Source organism: Lissotriton helveticus, chromosome 8 (genome assembly GCF_964261635.1).
Source record: "Lissotriton helveticus chromosome 8, aLisHel1.1, whole genome shotgun sequence".
Classification (NCBI taxonomy): domain Eukaryota; kingdom Metazoa; phylum Chordata; class Amphibia; order Caudata; family Salamandridae; genus Lissotriton; species Lissotriton helveticus.
The window spans coordinates 6,315,246-6,332,108 of NC_136069.1; the positions used below are offsets into that span (position 1 = coordinate 6,315,246).

Consider the following 16,863-nt stretch of genomic DNA (forward strand, 5'->3'; position numbering starts at 1 on the left):
AGCCCTGGGAGAGTCACACCGCTGTCTCAGGGGCACAGGCTGCTGCTGAGAGGTCATTGCAGTACTGAGTCAAGCTCGAATCAGATCCTGTTATGAGTGCCTCTCAGATCTTCCTGAAAACTGAAAAACCTACAGCGTTTTTCTCAATCCATGTGGCAGATGTGCTGAAAAACTACCACTTGGCCTCATTGTTAAATAGACTATTATTTGTGGGTCCTCTTAGATTCTTCTCAAACTCTCTAGAAGAGAGTTTTATTTGCTCTTTCGTCAGCCTGGTAGCTTTTTAAAACATTTACTAACCCATGCTGATGACTTCCAGTCCAGCCCCTGACTCCTCCAGAATGAATCCTCTTCCTTTTGTCAGGATGCCTGGCAGCTGCTCACAGCTGTGAGTGCATCTCATCAGGTGCGGCATTATACTCAACCATGTCTGGGTCCCTCTCAGAGCTCTGAGCGCCTCTCATCAGGAGCTGCATTATACTCAACCTTGTCTGGATCCTCTCAGAGCTGTGCGCGCCTCCCATCAGGAGCCGCATTATACTCAACCTCGTCTGGATCCTCTCAGAGCTGTGCGCGCCTCCCATCAGGAGCTGCATTATACTCAACCTCGTCTGGATCCTCTCAGAGCTGTGCGCGCCTCCCATCAGGAGCCGCATTATACTCAACCTCGTCTGGATCCCTCTCAGAGCTGTGCGCGCCTCTCAACAGGAGCCGCATTATACTAAACCTTGTCTGGATCCCTCTCAGAGCTGTGAGCGCCTCTCATCAGGAGCTGCATTATACTCAACCTCGTCTGGATCCCTCTCAGAGCTGTGAGTGCCTCTCATCAGGAGCTGCATTATACTCAACCTCGTCTGGATCCCTCTCAGAGCTGTGCGCGCCTCTCATCAGGAGCCACATTATACTAAACCTCGTCTGGATCCCTCTCAGAGCTGTGAGCACCTCTTATCAGGAGCTGCATTATACTCAACCTCGTCTGGATCCCTCTCAGAGCTGTGCGCGCCTCTCATCAGGAGCCGCATTATACTAAACCCCGTCTGGATCCCTCTCAGAGCTGTGCGCGCCTCTCATCAGGAGCCGCATTATACTAAACCTCGTCTGGATCCCTCTCAGAGCTGTGAGCACCTCTTATCAGGAGCTGCATTATACTCAACCTCGTCTGGGTCCCTCTCAGAGCTGTGAGCGCCTCTCATCAGGAGCTGCATTATACTCAACCTCGTCTGGGTCCCTCTCAGAGCTGTGAGCGCCTTTCATCAGGAGCTGCATTATACTCCGCCTCGTCTGCGTCCCTCTCAGAACTGTGTGCGCCTCTCATCAGGAGTCGCATTATACTCAACCTCGTCTGGGTCCCTCTCAGAGCTCTGAGCGCCTCCCATCAGGAGCCGCATTATACTCAACCTCATCTGGGTCCCTCTCAGAGCTGTGAGCACCTCTTATCAGGAGCTGCATTATACTCAACCTCGTCTGGGTCCCTCTCAGAGCTGTGAGCGCCTCTTATCAGGAGCTGCATTATACTCAACCTCGTCTGGGTCCCTCTCAGAGCTGTGCGCGCCTCTTATCAGGAGCTGCATTATACTCAACCTCGTCTGGGTCCCTCTCAGAGCTGTGAGCGCCTCTCATCAGGAGCTGCATTATACTCAACCTCGTCTGGATCCTCTCAGAGCTGCGAACGCCTCTCATCAGGTGCCGCATTATACTCAACCTCGTCTGGATCCCTCTCAGAGCTGTGAGTGACTCTTATCAGGAGCTGCATTATACTCAACCTCGTCTGGGTCCCTCTCAGAGCTAAGAGCGCCTCTCATCAGGCGCCGCATTATACTCAACCTCGTCTACGTCCCTCTCAGAGCTGTGAGCGCCTCTCATCAGGAGCCGCATTATACTCAACCTCGTCTGGGTCCCTCTCACAGCTGTGAGAGCCTCTCATCAGGAGCTGCATTATACTCAACCTCGTCTGGGTCCCTCTCAGAGCTGTGAGCGCCTCTCATCAGGAGCCGCATTATACTCAACCTCGTCTGGGTCCCTCTCAGAGCTGTGCGCGCCTCTCATCAGGAGCTGCATTATACTCAACCTCGTCTGGATCCCTCTCAGAGCTGTGCGCGCCTCTCATCAGGAGCTGCATTATACTCAACCTCGTCTGAGTCCCTCTCAGAGCTCTGAGCGCCTCCCATCAGGAGCCGCATTATACTCAACCTCATCTGGGTCCCTCTCAGAGCTGTGAGCACCTCTTATCAGGAGCTGCATTATACTCAACCTCGTCTGGGTCCCTCTCAGAGCTGTGCGCGCCTCTTATCAGGAGCTGCATTATACTCAACCTCGTCTGGGTCCCTCTCAGAGCTGTGAGCGCCTCTCATCAGGAGCTGCATTATACTCAACCTCGTCTGGATCCTCTCAGAGCTGCGAACGCCTCTCATCAGGTGCCGCATTATACTCAACCTCGTCTGGATCCCTCTCAGAGCTGTGAGTGACTCTTATCAGGAGCTGCATTATACTCAACCTCGTCTGGATCCTCTCAGAGCTGCGAACGCCTCTCATCAGGTGCCGCATTATACTCAACCTCGTCTGGATCCCTCTCAGAGCTGTGAGTGACTCTTATCAGGAGCTGCATTATACTCAACCTCGTCTGGGTCCCTCTCAGAGCTGTGAGTGACTCTTATCAGGAGCTGCATTATACTCAACCTCATCTGGGTCCCTCTCAGAGCTGTGCGCGCCTCTTATCAGGAGCTGCATTATACTCAACCTCGTCTCGGTCCCTCTCAGAGCTCTGAGCGCCTCTCATCAGGTGCCGCATTATACTCAACCTCATCTGGGTCCCTCTCAGAGCTGTGAGCGCCTCTCATCAGGTGCCGCATTATACTCAACCTCGTCTGGGTCCCTCTCAGAGCTGTGAGCGCCTCTCATCAGGTGCCGCATTATACTCAACCTCGTCTGGGTCCCTCTCAGAGCTGTGAGTGTCTCTTATCAGGAGCTGCATTATACTCAACCTCGTCTGGGTCCCTCGCAGAGCTGTGAGCGCCTCTCATCAGGTGCCGCATTATACTCAACCTCGTCTGGGTCCCTCTCAGAGCTGTGAGTGTCTCTTATCAGGAGCTGCATTATACTCAACCTCGTCTGGGTCCCTCTCACAGCTGTGAGTGCCTCTCATCAGGAGCCGCATTATACTCAACCTCGTCTTGGTCCCTCTCAGAGATGTGAGTGTCTCTTATCACAAGCTGCATTATACTCAACCTCGTCTGGGTCCCTCGCAGAGCTGTGAGCGCCTCTCATCAGGAGCCGCATTATACTCAACCTCGTCTGGGTACCTCTCAGACCGATGAGCGCCTCTCATCAGGAGCCGCATTATACTCAACCTCGTCTCGGTCCCTCTCCGAGCTGTGAGTGCCTCTCATCAGGAGCCGCATTATACTCAACCTCGTCTCGGTCCCTCTCCGAGCTGTGAGTGCCTCTCATCAGGAGCCGCATTATACTCAACCTCGTCTTGGTCCCTCTCAGAGCTGTGAGCGCCTCTCATCAGGAGCCGCATTATACTCAACCTCGTCTTGGTCCCTCTCAGAGATGTGAGTGTCTCTTATCACAAGCTGCATTATACTCAACCTCGTCTGGGTCCCTCGCAGAGCTGTGAGCGCCTCTCATCAGGAGCCGCATTATACTCAACCTCGTCTGGGTACCTCTCAGACCGATGAGCGCCTCTCATCAGGAGCCGCATTATACTCAACCTCGTCTCGGTCCCTCTCCGAGCTGTGAGTGCCTCTCATCAGGAGCCGCATTATACTCAACCTCGTCTCGGTCCCTCTCCGAGCTGTGAGTGCCTCTCATCAGGAGCCGCATTATACTCAACCTCGTCTTGGTCCCTCTCAGAGCTGTCAAACTTTTAAACACCCTCACTAGTTCTAGACCAGTAGTGTAAGGCTGGCCTATGGTACTGCCCTAAGTACCTTGGCAAAGGTTGGTGGTGGGTCTTAGAGGTGCGGGTACAACACCCCAGGCATTTTCCACTTTGGGTTCTTTGGTTAGGGTGCTAGGATGCCAGTAGTCTGGGGCTGTGACTGGCGCTAGAAGGGTGGGTCAGATGAGGGTCAGGGCCTGTAGGGGTGATGCTGCACACTATCATCTCTCCCGATGAAGGAGGGACCCTCTCCTCCCTGGACTCTCACCCCGAGTCTTGCAGTAGTGACCATCATGGAGTCTACAGCACGCGGGAGACATGGATCAGGAAGGCATAGGGGAGATCACTGGCCAATGAAACCATATCTAAGTTACTCGTAAGAGAAACCAAGGACGAGGAGGGCTACGGGCCATCAAATGCTGTCAATCTGGCAGATTTGAGAATCGCATTCGACTCTGAGACAAAGAGAAGCAACTACAGCCATGAAGGCGCTCAGTACCTCTGGATATTCTCTGTATAGGGCAACCATCATCCATGAACACCGCCCAATAGTGGGGAAGAAGGTATAACTCAGGTGTGACCGAGGCTGCCTGTCGCACGCCCCAAGGGATTCATTACTGCATTGCTCAACGTCTCTGTGGAAGTCATCTGAACACTGGGACAGAGAGAAGCAGTAACTGGTAGTGAAATAATATCTAAATATAACATCGGTCTGCAGTTCATGATCGCGTCTCTTTTGTTGGAATGACTCAAAACAGAAAGGCAGCCGGTGGAACCTCCAGAAACAGACTGGTGATGCCACCAGCGTTTCCTCAACACTAATCTTAGAGGCTGCCTTTGGTCTCAGGTATTCCTCTGAACCTCCAGTAGAAATAATAATAATAATAATAATAATAATAATAATAATAATAATAATAATAATAATAATAAAGTCATTTGTAAAGCGCCTGGCTACATCAACGTGTGTGTTCCCGTGCTATAGAAACAGTTATATGCGGAAGTCAAACCGGGAGACACGGTTTTGTAACTGGTACAGCCAGGTTTTTAGACCTCTGCGGTAGATATGTTCTCAACTTTTTCAGTGCGTCGCGCAGGTGGTAGAGTGTTCTGATTTTTGGCTGCCGGATAACCTAATGAGCGAGCACCCATCCTTGCTCTTTAGGGTTTCGGTACTTTGAGCAGATGTGCTCCTGTTGATCTCAGCTGCGGGGCAGGGTTGTAGGGTGGTAGGAGATCAAACAGGTAGTTGGGACCTTTCCCCTGTAGACTCCTATGACAGAAACAGAAGGCTTTAAAGAGAATTCTTTTATTGATTGGCAGCCAGTGAAGGGAGTCCAGGGCTTTCATCGCTGAAGCCTGCGTAGGTAGATTGAGAACTAAGCGTGCTGCCGCATTCTGAATGCGTTGCAGCCGTTGCAGGCTTCCTTTCGATGCTCCCAGATAAAGGACATTCCCTCAGTCCAGCTGCGAGGTCACCGGAGTGTGGACTAGAGTTTTCCTTGCCGAGGCTAGAAGGATGTCCAAGGTTTTCCTCAGCATTTTAAGGGTGCCAGAGCATCTCCCTGCGACCTTCCTAATGTGGGACTCGAAAGATAGTTTCGCATCAAGCCACACTCCAAGATGTTTTCCTTCTCTTTTAGCCGTGGAGACTGGCCCTAGCCTTGGGGCCACCAGGCTGAGCACTGAACGGAGGGGGAGTTCCCAATGATCATACCCCCCGTCTTCCTACCATTCGGCTTTAGGCAGTTATTCGACATCCATGAGGCTAGATCATCAAGACAGGAGGAGGACTGCCTCGCTGACTCATTGGAGTCCTGTGCTGGGGTCACTACAAGCTGGGTGTCATCCGCATATGACACCATGGTGATCTGGTATTTATCCATAATATCTGCCAAAGGGCCGGTGTAAAGATTAAATAGAGTGGGGCTCAGAGTAGGGGGTAGATTGACCACTCTAACTTCTTCCTGTGTGTAACATCTAGCCACTGCTTCCCACAGAGTCACTCTGATGACGTGAGTACTGACCGGGGTGGTCTTCCCACAGAGTCACTCTGATGACGCGAGTACTGACCGGGGTGGTCTTCCCACAGAGTCACTCTGATGACGCGAGTACTGACGGGGTGGTCTTACCACAGAGTCACTCTGATGACGCGAGTACTGACCGGGGTGGTCTTACCACAGAGTCACTCTGATGACGCGAGTACTGACCGGGGTGGTCTTACCACAGAGTCACTCTGATGACGCGAGTATTGACCGGGGTGGTCTTACCACAGAGTCACTCTGATGACGCGAGTACTGACCGGGGTGGTCTGTTCCGCGTGAGTGTGGTCACGCCTTTTAACACAACATACTGCTAAAGACTTCATCGGTTGTTCTGAAAGGAGCGTAGATATTTGTACTGTTGTAAACAATCAATTATTGAATTCCTTAAGAACCAAGTCCATAGGCTAGTTTACCTTATAGAAATGTTCTGTTTTTATTCCATAAACAAATCTTTTCAAGGCAGTCCAATCCAAAAACTCATATTATACAGGTCCATCATCCAACCCAGATTGCGGAGTATCCACCCCCCCTCCCTCCCCCTCCCCTCTTACAGAGATGCACACCAGCCTCCTCTCATCAGGTCCACCTGATGAGCTTGATTGTCCCGTACTCTTGTCTACTTAGGTCACTTCCGGGGGGCATGGTATGCCGGAAATACTCTGAAAGGGTGAGGACTCAAGAGGGAACCGCGATTCAGACATGTTAATTAAAAGTATTGAAATCGCGGCTTACGATTGGTCCCTGAGCTACTTAAGAACGGGCGACGAGCCAATCCAAGCTCCACAGCGGGAATCATCAGGCCAATCACATAGGAGTTTCAAATGCTCCACTAATCAGGTTGAACTCCTGAAAGAAGGGAGGTGTGGCTGCATCTTTGTAAGGGGTGGATGCTCCACAATGCGGGATGCATGATGGGTACCACAAGGGTGCTGACAAGAATGAGGTTTGCTTATTAAGTCTCATATTAGAGGAAAGAATGTAAAGAGGCTGAAGTTACCGGGATCCACATACATGGAGTGGCTGGATCTAAAATGACCATCAAGCTGTGATAAACTGGGATCTTAATTCAACAATAAGGACTATATCGCATAGAAGGTTATGAGGAAGGTCTGGGATTTTTTGGCAGTATATCGAAGCTGCTTTCCATTGATTTGTTTTTTTAGATAACATTTGTTCCATTAACGGAAGGAAGTGACGAATTTTAGAAGGACTTATAGGAGATGATATGATATGATATGATAAATGGGATTTATAGAGTGCACGTTCACCAGCGGTTTCTTGGTGCTAGAGTGGAAGAGCTGAGAGGTGCAGGGCGTGAAGGAATTAGTTGTGGGTTAGAGAGAAGAGCCAGGTTTTAAGTGACTTTCTGAAGTGAGCATAGATGGGGAGGAGACGGAGTTCTTGGGGAAGGGAGTTCCAGAGGAGTAGAGCCTGGGTAGAGAATCTCAAGCCTCCATGCCTCTTGCGTCTGAAAGATACCGAAAGACAGTGAATGTTGAGGTATGTTTAAGTTCCTGGTTATGAGCTCTTTGACGCTTTGAAGGAGGTTTTAGAACCAATATGTTCAGGGCGGGGCTGATCTCAGTAGGCCTGGACCTAAAGTGAGCATTGTGCTTTGGCAATCATGGAACCTTGTCTTACAATATAGAATGTCGAACACATGTTAAAGGGAAAAGTCCATTATTTGTCAGAATTACAATAGGGTGCCTTTCTGTTTCCGCGATGTAGAAAAGAAGCATCACGATTAATGGGAGAATGTGACACAGTACAGAAGGACATAAAGGAGTTAATTGAAAGTGAATTAATTTTGAGGTACGTCCAAAATGTTGGTAATGTCATGAAGGCTTGGTGGACTGATGGTTGGGAGAGGAAGGGTTAGAGGTTATAGTTAGGTTAATGCATATATATATATCACAGAGGAATGAATTCAATATAAACAATTGATGTAATATGTGTGTTGGTTTACTAATTTCTTGGGCCTAATGGTTTGCATGAGATTGTATATACGCAGGTTTTGAAGGGCATTGATTGATTGCAAAATTGAAGGGGGAGTAACAACATGAATATAATGTTTGTAGTGTATACATTGGGATTGGAATGACGCATTGAGGTCTACATTGATTTGTGTATTTTTTTCTTTGTTTTCCAGCCCTGATGACGGCCAGTGGTGGACGAAACGCGTCGGCTGATATACTTCGATGATATGAGTTTTTGGACTGGATTGCCTTGAAAAGATTTGTTTATGGAATAAAAACAGAACATTTCTATAAAGTAAACTTGCCTATGGACTTGGTTCTTAAGGAATTCAATAACTGATTTTTTACAAAGTACAAATATCGACGCTCCTTTCAGAAAAATTGATGAAGTTATGAAGACTGGATCAGAGCGGCGGGGGCACCTTTGAGAGTTGAGCGTGATTAAGGCTTTAGAAATTAATCTGAATTATGGACCATTGCGCAGAGGTGCTGGGCCTTCACCGCTTGTAGTTTGAAAAGTTAGTTTTAAAGACTCCTTCAGGACTCTTACACTAGTAAGGTAAGAGGAGCCCAAACCTTAGAAGGCCACTTCTTAAAAGCCGTAAAATGCACACTGGGGTTGTTTAGCATCCTGACCGCAGCACGGTGAGCTCGGGCGGCACATAAGTGATAGCGTTGAAGGGTAACTCAATTAGAGGACCCTTCCTTATGCACCTGACGGATGATGCAACAAAGAAGGGTATAATTGTTCCACATGAGGGGGAAGAAATCATATTAAAATATCGATGTTTTATGTGTCAGAAGTGCTCTGTAGCAGTGTAACAATGCAGGTTGTAGGGGAGTAGGATCTGCTTACTATGGTTACCCCCACTTTTTGCTGGTGTTTCACTGTTTTTCGTCTTTAGTCTGGCTGGGGCCCTGCTATCCAGGACCCCAGCCTAGCTGCTTTCTCTCTAAATTAATTGCATGTACATTAGGTACACACCAGAATGGTTACTGGGGTACCCTTGTGAGTCCCTAGTATATGGTACCTTAGCTACTAAGGGCATAGGTACCCAGAGGCCTAGCAGGAGCTAAACCATGCCACCCCTGGGAAGCCTTCCAAAATGGCACCACATGTCTGCTACTGCAGCCTGGGTAAGGTGGTGCATGCACCCCTTACTAAGATATAGGTTACCTATATCTACCTTTAATCACTAACACATATAAACCTATAAGTCACTCCTATGGCAGGACTTATCAATCCTGAAGGCAGGGTGCTTGGTTTTGTGTGAGAGGGTGCCCTTGCATGAGCAGGACCCCTTTGCAGCTTTCGGAATCTATTCTCTGAGGCTATTCTGTGATGCAGCCAGACCATATACTCTTAAGTGCATTAAAACCTCGCGGTAAATGCTAACTTTGGAATGGCTGCATGGAAACATGTCGTGTTTGGTGTCAAACACTTTGGAATCCTACCCTCCCCCCCACCAGTCCTGGCGGCGGGGGTAGAATTCCACCCTTCTAGAGGGAGAAGACATGTACACACTTACCTAACCAGTAATAGTTTAAAAGAGCCCCAGCATTACAAAATGGATGCTGCAGCCACAGACACGAGTCTGACCTCCTGCTGCTGGACGAAACTCCGGCAGGGGAGTTCTGGACAATAGGTTTCCTGTCACAGGGAGGGTCCCCCCAGACAGGATTTAGTGTATTGGGGCTGGGTGGGTGCATTCATAGAATGTTTTTCAGACAGTTTTGGGGGCACACTTGGTGTCCCTGTGCATACCCCAGTTCAAACCGGTTGCAGGGGCACTCAGTCCCTGCTCTGGCGCGAAACTAGACAAAGAGAATGGGTGTAACCACCCCTCTTCCCAGACCCTCCCATAGGTGGGTCCCCAGAGTAAGTCCAACCCACTAACTTAGTATAAGTATAGGAACCCAGTCCTTAGGACTTCAGATTACACTTGGACGAAACTCTGCAACATATATCCTGGAACTTTTACATCGACAGAAGTTTCTACCTTGGGGTCAAGGAGTGACCCCCCCCTGTTCAAACAGGCACCAAAGAAGCATCTTGCCGGTCTGCATTTCCAAGGCTCCCGCCGGATCCCAGCGGATTTGTGACTCAGGACATGCACTTTCAGACTTCACAGAGGCCAACACGAGATCCCAGCAAGGCTGAGACCCGCTGCCCTCGCGAGTGACATGGGACCGGAACTCCTGGACACCGTGCACATTTACAAGTGCATCGATTTCCCGAGCTCTCCTGAAGTTGTGCATTGGGCTACTTGTAGTCCAAGCCCTGAGCACCATTTGCACTGAAGATTGTGGGCCTACACGCCACGAGTATTCCGTGGGCACGGTTCTAGCATTTCCACTTGAGGCTCCTTTGCAATCCATGGTCTGTCGACTGGTGGTTCCCCATGAAGGTAACTCTTCTGTTTCTTGGGCTTTCCTGGTTGCTCCAGACGTGCCCTGACTCCTCTCCAAAGGGTGAGTCTCTCAGACCTTGCTAGTTTGCACTGAAGCCAATCTTTCCTTTCTGCGTGTGTTGCTGTTGCCAAGGCTTGTTGGGTCCAATCTGGAAACCGACTCCGCAGCACTCGACATCCTTCATGGGACAGCTCCAAAGCAGCTCCTGGTTGTCCTTGAGACCCCCTGGTCCTCGTGTCTGAAGAGTCAAGCTTCACCTTCTTCTCCTTAAAGGACCCGACATCGGTGGGTATCCGCTCATCGCCTTTCTGGTCACTGGCTAGTGACCCAAACTCTGTCTCCTCTGCTTTCAGGTTCTTCAGATCTCCGATCCACCCTTGGATCCACCCGGACACTTTCCACTTGGTCGCCTGCAGCACTTTTCAGCAGCTCGCCATTGAAATCGACGACGAAACCCGACACGAAAAGACACCTATGCACCCGACTTACCTGGGTGAGGTAACTCGAGTACTCTGGTACTCCCGTAGGTGTTGTTCTAAAGGGGTTTGCTCCAAGTCCTCTTCTAAGTGTCCTTAATCTTTAAAACTCCATTTGCAACTTTCCCCATAGAAGTTAATGGTGATTTGCGGCTGTGTTTAGACACTGCATGCGTCCCCGTGGGTCCCCTGTGTCACTACCTTGGGTGGTTCCTGGTGGCTCCAGCGGTTCTAATGGCTCTAGGCCTTGTATCTATGTCAAGCGTGGTTCTTATACCACTTTCTTAATATATGGTTTGGTACGCCCCTAGGGCTCAACATATATTGTGCTAATTTGCTGTGTGCTAAATAAGTTTACTGAATGTACTTTTGCCTGTAGCCTCATAAAGAGACTAGAGGGATGTGTTTAGAATAAATACATATATTTTATTTATGTACCTGGAGTGGTTCTGCTTTCATTTGGTCATTCACGAGATTATAGACTGGTAAAACAAGCTGCTTTACATTCCTTCAAGACTTGGCCTGAAGGCTGCTCTCCACAGCTTCCACTAGGATAGCGTTCTATAAAGGTTGTCTTTAACCTACCATCAATAAGGGTAGTTTAGACTGGTGCAAGGTTCCCACTACAATAGTGGACAGCATATGCCAGGCAAACTTCTCACACAGGTGCACACCAAAAAGCACAAGTAAGATTACCACCCCACAAGGCGGGCTTCTGCTCTAGAACATGCATTTATTCCTGCTGCAAACACACAGAATCATTCATGATTGCGACACCGAGAAATTAAGTACAGCTCAGGAACTGTCGACAAACCCTGGATTAAGATGTGGTCCCCACCATGGCTGTGCATGGCTGGGGCTGATGCAAGGAGCGCTCACCTGCACCTTTCAGCTCCTCGTCTTCATACATCTTCCTCACGAAGGATGCTCTCCTCGCCTCTCGCCCGAATCTTGTAGGATCATCCCAAGGGATGTAGGGGCCCTCACGCCTGGTGCCCAGCTCTTCCATCTCTCCATGGATGTCCAAGCCCCTCAACTTCATGCTCTCGAAGGTGAACAGCTTGAAGGCCCTTTCTACCTCCGGCCAACCAAAGAACTCTGTGAAAGAGCACATCAAAGCAATGACACGGTCCTCTGATGATACTGTTCACAAAGTTTGCAAAAGTCAGTAACCAGCTACAGCGGAGCCCCGATTGTATTTCTTTCTGGTAAAATGTACATACTAGATTTTACCTGAAGCTCACCTTTTAAAACTCACTTGGCTGCAGAGTGTGAAAAAGATACTGACCTGTGACATTGAGCTCTTCTGGGATTGTATTGTGTTGGCATTTACAGAGCGCTCTCCACACCCCTCGTGAAGCCTAAAGCACATTCTGGGTTGTTGGAATGCAGCTATTATGTATGTACCATTTATATAGCGCTTTGAAGCTTTGATGAAGCAGCCGAAGAACTCTGATCTTCAAAAGGTTTGTGTGTGGTATCTGAATGTGTGGGTGGTAGGGTTATACTAGCAGTTTATATTGTGTGTTTTTTTAAAACTCTCTATCACCCGCGAGGATATCCTGGTGCTGAGCTGGTGTGTGTACCTGGCCCTGCCAAGCTTGCAGGAGAGAGATTTCGTATGATTTTATAAAGTTCTCCATGATATTGCTATTGATGCTTTAACATTTTTAAAGAATGTACTACCGCACTTATAGTACTAGGAGATGTAAGGAGGCGACTTCACTTAGGGTCCCTAACCAATACAGATTGTTAGTATCATGGAGCTACACTTAGTGCAGTGGCTGACGTCCATTTTTCTTTGCTTTTTCTTTGCATTTTCTGTCTCCCTAGGTCATTTTATATATACAGTGACTACAAAACGCTTGACCTGTAGTCACTCCTGAGAGGTAGCACATCAACAGTAGCACTACTCAGTGTAGATAACACACACTTTACCCAGCACTTACACTGACTGGTCCTGAAGAATTGCCACGGTATCCTTATGAACCACTAGGGCAAGAAACATGTTGACCCGGAGAGTAGAGCACAGTTTAAATTGAACAGCCCTATCAAGGGTAGTGCCTCTCCACTTTTATTGACTTTTTAATGATGTGGATTACCAATAGAATAAAGCCTATTTGAACTGGACTATCCAACCTCTTTTAAACTTTAGCACGCACTCACAACACCATATCTACACCACCCACGGGCCACCCCCCCCCACTTCACCATACGGCTAAGGAACAAAAGATCACCGACAAAGAGCCCCTTCGCGGGTGCCCGTTGAGCATTGCAGCGCCGGCTCAACGAGGAGCAGGTCCATATGACGAAGCATGACACCTAGCTTGCTGGGTGTGGGAGGACCCTACTTCCGCTAAAGCGGGGTCCCCCATCCCTCTTCCTCCTTCATTTTAGGTTTAAAGTATTTTATTGAGTTATTCACAAAAACATGAAACAATAGTTGCAGATAAATCTTGACATAATATCGCTATTCTGGAGCGCACGGTTGCTTAAAGTCTCTGCTAAGGAGGTGACCAGCCGGTACCGTCAGCGATGCGCATGCAGCGACAATGACAAACCAATAAACAATTCCCTTTCCAACTCCCTCCAACCCTCCCCCTCCCTTAACCCCCCTCTCCCTCCCCCGTCCAGTGTCCAGTGTGCTTCCTGGAGCCATTCCCCGGCATCCGTATCCCCCCCTGGTTGATCCTGCCTTGAACTCTTTAGATAGCTGAGTCTGCAGTTGACGTTAGTCTCAAGAGTCTAAGATATCGTGGACACGTGAGTTCTTTAAATTCTGTAACCAGCATTGAGTGGAATGGTTGCCACAGGTCATTAAATTGGTCTACGTCACCCGCAACTGTGAGCGACAGCTTCTCCATGCCCAAGACATGCCATAACCTGTGTAGCCTGCCCGTGTTAGAGGGGACTGTAGTGGTGCGCCAGTGTATAAGAATATTTTGAACCGCTGAGCCTAGCGCTATTGCTATCTGTCTGCCTCTTCGGGAGTTTAGGGGGTACATCAACCGGTTGGGTAAGCCTAGCAGCACATAAGCAGGGCAGCGCAGCAACTCAATGTCAAAGTGTGTGTCTATTTCGTATAAGACTTCTTTCCAGTAAGGGCGCAGCAACGGGCAATCCCATAAGATGTGTGTAAGAGTGCCCACCTGCCCACAAGCCCGCCAGCATGTGCCCTCAATATTATGATTCATTTTGTGCAGTCTTTCTGGGGTGTAGTACCAGTAAGTGGTCACCTTGGTAAACGTTTCAGTAAGGCCGGTGTGGTATGCGGAGTGTCGTGCTCGGTATGAGATCTGGTCCCACTCAGTATGACTCAGTGTCCTCCCCAGTTCCCGTTCCCAGCGCACTCTACCCGGGTTATAGATATGAGAAGAGGGAGGCTGTAGAAGTTTGTAAAGATCCGAAATCAGTTTCGCATCCGAAGCACGTGTTACAAGCCACTTCTCGTAGGGCGAGAGCTGCCTGTCCGCCAAGTCACGCACCTGCGGTTGCAGCGCCCAATGTCGCACCTGTAGGTACCGCATCCTCTCCGCCTCCATTAGATGATATTCGCGCTTAAAATCCTCAAATGGGATAACGCCCTCTGTGGTATACATGTGGAACAGCGCTGTGCATCTCTCCGTCCGCCAACTCTGAAAGGCACCTGTTTCCATCCCGGGGGTGAAATCCGGGTTCTCAATTATTGGCGTAAACGGGGAGGGGAACGTGGTGAGATCATGGACAACACTAGTGGAGTCCCACACTCGCAGTGGGGTTCGTGTGACAAAGGATGCGTATAGATTGGGGAGGCGGTGTGCTCTGCGTAAGAAGGGTATCTCTTGTAGTGGCCTGCCCGCTACCGCCTGATCTTGAAAAAGCCAGTGTTTATCTGACTCTCGTCTGCTCCACTCAACTAGATAGCGCAGTTGTGCCGCTTGGAAATACTTGCGTAGATCCGGCTCCCCTAGACCCCCTGCCTCTGGGGCCAGCATGGTGAGGGTTCTCTTCAGACGGGGTTTGCAGCCTTGCCAGATAAACCGTGCCAGGTCCGCCTGCGTCTGCTGAATCCACCCCTTGGGAGGTGGGAGCGGCAGGGCCCGGAATAAGTATAGAACCTGTGGTAGAACTGTCATCTTCACCGCTGCCACTCTGCCGAGCCAGGACAAAGTGCCTTTGTCCCAGCGTCTCAGTTCCTCCTTAATTTTCTTTCCTAATGCCGCATAGTTGGCATTGACCATAGTAGGCAAGGTGGGTGCCAAAAGGATGCCCAAATAGGGTACAACATCCGAAGACCAGTGCATTGGGAAAAGACTCTGGAGTTCCGACCTTGTGGCCGCGGTTATGGAGATATCAAGGGCTGCTGATTTCCCCATATTCATTTTGAAACCTGCCACCGATGCGAAAGTGTCCAGCTCTGCGATACACGCTGGAAGAGCCCCTCTCGGGTTAGCCAAGGTCAATATAACGTCATCTGCATAGAGGCTAATCGCGTGGGTATATCCCCCCATTCTTATTCCTGTTGCGGATGCGTTTTGACGTATCCTTTGGGCCAGAGGCTCCATATAGAGAGCAAAAAGCAGCGGTGATAACGGGCACCCCTGCCTGGTGCCTCTCTCTATAGTGAACCTCTGGGAGCTGCAGCCGTTCACTCGTACCACCGCCGACGGGGATTTATAGCAGTTGAATACTAGGGTGCGGAACGTCTCTCCGATACCCACCTTAGCCAGGACCTTCTCTAAATAAGGCCAGTGCACTCGGTTAAACGCCTTCTCCGCGTCCACGGCTAGCAGCATTATCTCCCCAGGGATCCGGGAGGCCTTCTCTAGGATGTGAACCACTCTCTTGGTGTTATCGACCGTCTGTCTCCCTGGGACAAACCCCGCCTGGTCCGGGTCAATTAGACCCGGCAAATGGAGTGCCAGCCGGGCCGCGAGGATCCCGGTGTATAGCTTGAGATCAATGTTCAGGAGGGAGATCGGTCTGTATGAGCTGCAGTGAGTCCGGTTTTTCCCCGGTTTGGGGATGACCGATACGGTTGCTCGGAGCAAGTCAGGTGGAAGAGCTCCAGGAGCAGAGAATGAGTTGAATAGGCGAGTAAGAATAGGGGCCAGCACGGAGCAGAACGTTTTATAGAAGAGGGCAGAGTAGCCATCTGGGCCCGGGGCCTTCCCATGTTCGAGTTTAGAGATGGCTGTAATCACTTCTTCAATTCGAATGTCCCTTTCCAGGTATTCTGCTTGCTCCGGCGCTAAGGAAGGGAGAGAGACCGAGTTCAAATAGTTCGCTTCCGCCCGCGAGGAAGGGGGTGCACCGGCATGGAGCTCCGCATAGTATTGGCGGAAGGTCTCAGCAATCCGGTCATCGTCCTTGACCGTCTCGTTATTTGAGACCCGAAGTTCCTTCACTAAGTGTCGTTGATGCGCCACTCGAGGTTTATTTGCTAACAGCCGGCCGCACTTGTCCCCTCCCGTATAGTATGCATGTTTCAAACGCAGTGCTGCATATTCCGCTCTGTCCGTGTCTAGAGCCGATAGGAGTTTCCTCGCAGCCTTAAGTTGTCTCCATACCCTAGGAGCACCCGTGCGTTGATGCACCTGCTCCAGTTCTCGAACGGAGCGGGTGAGTTCGTCCCGTTTAGTCTGTCGGTCTCTATTTTCCGCGGACGATATCGCTATGAACTCTCCTTTGAGCACCGCCTTCAGGGCTGCCCATTGCGTTGCTAAGGAGGTTTCAGTGTTACCATTGTGGGCCTGATAATCCCGGATCGAGTCCATGATGTGCTTCACTACCGGTTTTTTATGTAGTAGGTTGTCCCGGAGGCGCCAAACTCCTCGCGAGGAGGACATCGGTGGGAGGCGAAAGGTGCCTGTGACGGGCGCATGATCAGACAGGGAGAGAACCCCCATTTCTGACTCCGTAGCGAGGGCACACACCGGCCCCATGACTAAAAGATGGTCCAATCTCGCGTACGTCTTATGCGCATGTGAGTAGAAGGAGTAGTCTCTATCAGTGGGGTGAAAGTGGCGCCAAAGATCGTGGAGATCTAGGTCCTCCAGCTGGGTCTTGCTTCCATGGGAAATTTCTCCCGTTTG

At 49.9% G+C, this 16,863-nt stretch overlaps 1 protein-coding gene across 5 annotated transcripts in view; it reads right to left on the reverse strand.

The window, feature by feature from the left end:
- Nucleotides 1-16,863, reverse strand: part of SPAG17 (sperm associated antigen 17) — a 1,244,773-nt gene that overhangs the window by 610,815 nt on the left and 617,095 nt on the right. For all 5 annotated transcript variants that reach the window (XM_078656351.1, XM_078656349.1, XM_078656348.1 and 2 more), the window contains one exon: nt 11,669-11,887. In XM_078656351.1, the coding sequence (XP_078512477.1) occupies nt 11,669-11,887 (219 nt within the window). The remainder of the gene's footprint in view (nt 1-11,668; nt 11,888-16,863) is intronic.